General features: G+C 41.2%; 1 protein-coding gene across 1 annotated transcript; it reads left to right on the top strand.

The window, feature by feature from the left end:
- The first annotated feature begins 478 nt into the window (after positions 1-478).
- Positions 479-1,190, top strand: LOC110108711 (transmembrane protein 230-like). The gene is made up of 2 exons (XM_020839468.2): positions 479-791; positions 890-1,190. The coding sequence occupies exons 1-2, from the start codon at positions 602-604 to the stop codon at positions 1,009-1,011; spliced, it is 312 nt and encodes a 103-aa protein (XP_020695127.1). The 5' UTR covers positions 479-601; the 3' UTR covers positions 1,012-1,190.
- Positions 1,191-4,798: the final 3,608 nt, after the last annotated feature.

Here is a 4,798-nt window from a genome sequence, read left to right as displayed (position 1 = left end):
TCAGATCTCACAAAATGCTCGAAGAATTATTCTGTGGTATCTCGGTGAATTTAGAGCTAAGAATTCCTGGAGAAGCTCCAGTAACTCTTGCACGCCGACGATCTCCTTCTCCACGATCATCTGAAGCATCGATTGCCTGAAATCACCCAACGGATCTACCGAATCCTTCGTCACTGCGTCGCTATCCGCCACTCGTCCCTCGCTGCAAGTTATCATACAAGGCTGGTTCGTAGTAATTGGCGCCAGAGGTTTTGTAACCCGCTCATTTTAAGCGATTTTTGAAGTCGCTCGAATGACCCTTCGTAATATACTGCTAATGCGTCCGAGTATTTTCTTATGTTCCACTCAAAACTAACCAAATAACCTAATTTATCAAATGCATGTATTTAAATTAATTTACCCTCCTAATTCTGCATACCAAAGATTAAGTAATTAACCTAACCAAAGACGGCCACCGGAAGTCTCTCATTTCCTTATTACTTTCGTCGCAGCAGGCGAGGCAGAAAACCCTCTCTTCTCCTCTTTTGTCATAGCGCTTTTGCTCTCTCTCCTTTCTTATATTCCAATCTTTCTCTATCAAGGCGAAGCTCAAAGGTCGGCCATGGCGTACGTGGACCACGCCTTCTCGATCTCGGACGAGGATATCATGATGGAGAGCTCCTACGTGATTCAGAACCGGCCGCCGGTGAAGGAGATAGCACTAGCCGTTTCTCTCCTTGTCTTTGGCGTCCTTGGAATCGTCATCGGGATTGTCATGGCTTACAACCGGGCTGGCGGAGACCGTGCCCACGGTAACGATTGAGCAATTTTCCCCAAATCTAGTAGCTCTTTAGGATTTCAGCACCACTCTGATTTTACCTAATTTGTTTTCTTCCGTTTTCGAAATTAGGGATTTTCTTTGCGATCTTGGGGTCGATGCTCTTCTTGCCGGGTTTCTACTACACGCGCGTAGCCTACTATGCGTACAAGGGGTACAAGGGTTTTTCCTTCGCGAACATTCCGGCTGTGTGAAGGATGGTTTGAGCTAAGCCTGTGTACAGATCCTTGAACTAATATACATCTCTCTCTGTCCCTCTCTAGTTCTTTTTGCCGGTTCTTTCTGCTAGTGTTGCTGTTTTAACTTTGAATGACTGATATGTTATGTATATTAAGTTGGTTACAGTTGAATAAGATTTCTTCCATTTATATTGTCTGCCTACAATTTCTCAGCATTTACTTTTTTTATGCCTGCTTTTGTAAGGCGGGATTGAACGTTTCTTATAGATGTGGTCATCCGAGCATCTGATTTCAGCCGTTTTTTATATTGTTCGGTTGCTTTTATGCATACTTTTCTGCATCTCAGAAACAAATTTTGTAAGAGTTTGTACTTAAAATGGATCAATTGCCATACGCTGAGTTAATTTTGTCATGAAGTTGGGAGAGCAACAGGCACCTCTTCACTCCCTTCTATAATAATGGCATTCCTCCTTTAATGCTTCAGTGTGCTCTGTGTCTCTTTTTTTTTAAAAAAAAGACTACTTTATTATTTAAGCTGGGAATTTCCTTGAAAAAGATCCCTCCACAAATTGATTTTTAAGGGATGTGTTCTAGTTCTTCCTCATTTGTGTTTGAGAAGTTATGAAAACATTGTGAGTGTTGTGTTTGTTGAAAACTTTTATGAGAATTTACTAATTGCTTAGGGGCACTTTTTTTTTTTGCTAGAGTTACTTTTTGGGATGTCCAGTTTGTTGCAAAATGAGTTATTAAATTATCAACCGGTTATTCTTTTTTCCACTCCCCTTTATTTTGGATCACACAACAATTGCAGATATAAAAAAAATTCCTATGTTCCGATAATATAAAATGGTTTCATATACTTGTTTGCAGAAAGTTTCTTTGTTATTTTTACTTATTTTGCTTCTTATTTTTTCCTTTTGTTTGTCTATGGCATTCTTACCGTATTCCTTTTTTATATTCTTTAAATTAATATGAAATCCAATACCTATGTTTTCTTATTGGTGCTGTTTGGATATGTAGCATTTATAAGTGGGTTAATCGACAAGCAGATGGCTATATTAGATGCAACTGAAATACTATAATAAGGATGCACATTCCTATGATAATTCAAAGTTTGAAATAGATGCTGAGATTTATTTCACGGGAAGCTCCCTTCCTAATAAATATCTTTTTGTGATTCCTTTTGCTGAGATTAAAAAAAAAAGTAACAAAAATGTAGCATGATATAAGTGTATCCATTCTTAGCTATATGTTTGTTTGGATCACAAAGTTCATATTACATCCAACACTAATTATGATGGAAATTTTTGTATCTCAAAATGCTCTAAAAAGTTTTAGTTCTCCATAGTACCCCTAATTGGGAATGGGTATGGGTGGGTACATGAGTGGGTGTGGGTATGGATACCCAATGCAAGGCTTTGATTTAAAACTAAGAAAATAAATTCTCTCTACTAACATGGTATTTTGCCACCAAGACCATGGATTCATCGAGTTAGCCTAAGGTTTGGATCATCTGAGCACCTTCCCAATTAGGGGAGGCATGATCTCTTTAATCCATCATTCATACGAATGTACAAATTTCAATTAAATAAGCCAAAAAATCGATTGAAATATAAAAATAAGCCATTGGCTGGAGTGCCAGCCGATTGTTCTTGTTGTTCCTTGATTTTTCTTACATCACCATCTTTAGGTCATTCGGTTCCACTCATTCCAGTAAAAAGATTATCTTAATCACTCCAGTCATCTACTATATGTTGCTCACTCATTCTCCCCTACTTCTAGGAGGGAGATTGTCTCAATCTTCTTCAGTTTACCATCAACTTCTTGTTTATTAGTTCTCCCCTTCTAGAGAGAGATAATCTTGATCACCTCCAGTTGCATACTACTTTAGGTTATTTGATGAATCCCTTATTCTAAATCTAGAGAATATCTCGATCATTGTTTAATATTATCTATATTAATGCTTCTTGATTCCCTTAACTACCATTGCCAAGGGCTTTCATCACAATTTAGGCCTTTTAAATTTTACTGATGCCTTTTAATTTTGAGAATGGCCGCTCTTTGCATGAAGCAACCTACTAGGAATGTTGTTCAAGAGGGAGATTGATGCGGACATCCAACCGTCCATGCCTATCCGAGGAGGAGTTTCCAGCAACCTGAAGCTTCCAAGTTGCTGTTTTACCCACAGCAAATTGCTGTCCACAGATTCCTGCAGCCACCAACGGCTAATCTCTCAGATTTTGGGAGAAAAATCTGAACTGTTTCAGATTTCCTAAAAGGAATTGTTTCAGATTATTGCCAGCCTCCGCTCCCGTTCTACATCAGAGGTCCACTTTTGTGTACACAATAAGGCTATATATGTCCTTAAAAGGAGTCTATGGGCTTAGTTTGACATATTTTGCCAGCGCCTTGGTGATATTGGTCTCCATAGTAGAACCATAAATCATTCTATGTTTTCTCACCATATTGCCACCTATTTTATTATTTTTGTCATTTAAGTTTGCAAGATCTTGCTCACTAGGAGTCATCATAACAATAACTTGGAAGTAAAACATTACCTACAAAGTGTTTTATTACAAAAGATATGGGGCGACTGTCTGTTCTCTTAGAATTTAGTTTGCAGACAATAAAAGGTGGTCATTACCTCAACGAAAGTTTGTGTTGACCTCCATGTAATAACAAAAAAAAATCAACGTACCTGTCTCTACCGCAAATCCCCGAAATCCTGCTCAATACCTAGGCACCGTCGAAATACCTGAGCGGGGGGGCATTTGTTGACCTCCATGTAATAACAAAAAAAAATCAACGTACCTGTCTCTGCCGCAAATCCCCGAAATCCCGCTCAATACCTCGGCACCGTCGAAATACCTGAGCGAATCTCATAAATACCGCAAGGAATCCCGCTAAGACACTCTGCAACAGCGCCGTCTGCGTCGTTTCTCCGTGAAATCTGCCGAAATCTCGCGACGTTGCCTCGATCGAACGATCGCTCTCGTCGTTAAATACCCGCTTCTCTTCTCCCTTCGACACACACAACCCCTCTCTCATTCTTCTCGCGCGAACACTCCCTCTCCGAGCTCTCCTGCGAACTCTCCTCCCGATCTCCCTCTCTCGCTACTTCTCCGACGCCGCTCGACTCCGCTCCTTCGAGCTACTTTCCCTTCCAGTCGGATCGGACGTTGCGACGTTTTGATCAGAAGCAACAACAGGAGTTCGCAGGCTGTGGGGTTAACTTTCTCCCTTTCCCGTCGGAGCGGAAGATCGGACATTTTGATCGGAAGTGAGGAAGGGAGCTTGCTTGCTGTGGTCGTAACTTCCTCCCTTTCGTGCTTCTTCTCCGGCTCCCCGAAGCTGAACGACCAAGCTCCTTCGACGACTCTCTCTGCCCGTAGGATCAGAAGTCGAAATTTTGATCGGGAGTAAGAACAGGAGCTCACCGTCTGTGAAGATAACTTTCTACCTCTCGTGGCTTCTTCGACTCCCCGTAGCTGTGCGACTTCGCTCCCATCGACGCCTCCCCCTCTCTGTCGGATCGGAAGTTATACATTTTGATCGGAGACAACAACGGGAGCTCACTGTTGTGAAGGTAACTTTCTCCCTATCACCCGCTTCTTTGGCCAAATCCTGTAAATCCACCCGACCGAGAGGTTCCAAAAAATATATATATAGGAAGTTATACATTTTGATCGGAGACAACAACGGGAGCTCACTGTTGTGAAGGTAACTTTCTCCCTATCACCCGCTTCTTTGGCCGAATCCTGTAAATCCACCCGACCGAGAGGTTCCAAAAAATATATATATA

The sequence above is a fragment of the Dendrobium catenatum genome, unplaced genomic scaffold (genome assembly GCF_001605985.2).
Source record: "Dendrobium catenatum unplaced genomic scaffold, ASM160598v2 fragScaff_scaffold_390, whole genome shotgun sequence".
Classification (NCBI taxonomy): domain Eukaryota; kingdom Viridiplantae; phylum Streptophyta; class Magnoliopsida; order Asparagales; family Orchidaceae; genus Dendrobium; species Dendrobium catenatum.
This window is presented reverse-complemented; position numbering and strand designations above follow the sequence as displayed.

Coding starts and splice junctions, on each gene's coding strand:
- LOC110108711 (XM_020839468.2), top strand. CDS start 602: ATGGCGTACGTGGACCACGCCTTCTCGATCTCGGACGAGGATATCATG. Junction 792..889: donor TGGCGGAGACCGTGCCCACG/GTAACGATTGAG, acceptor TTTCGAAATTAG/GGATTTTCTTTGCGATCTTG.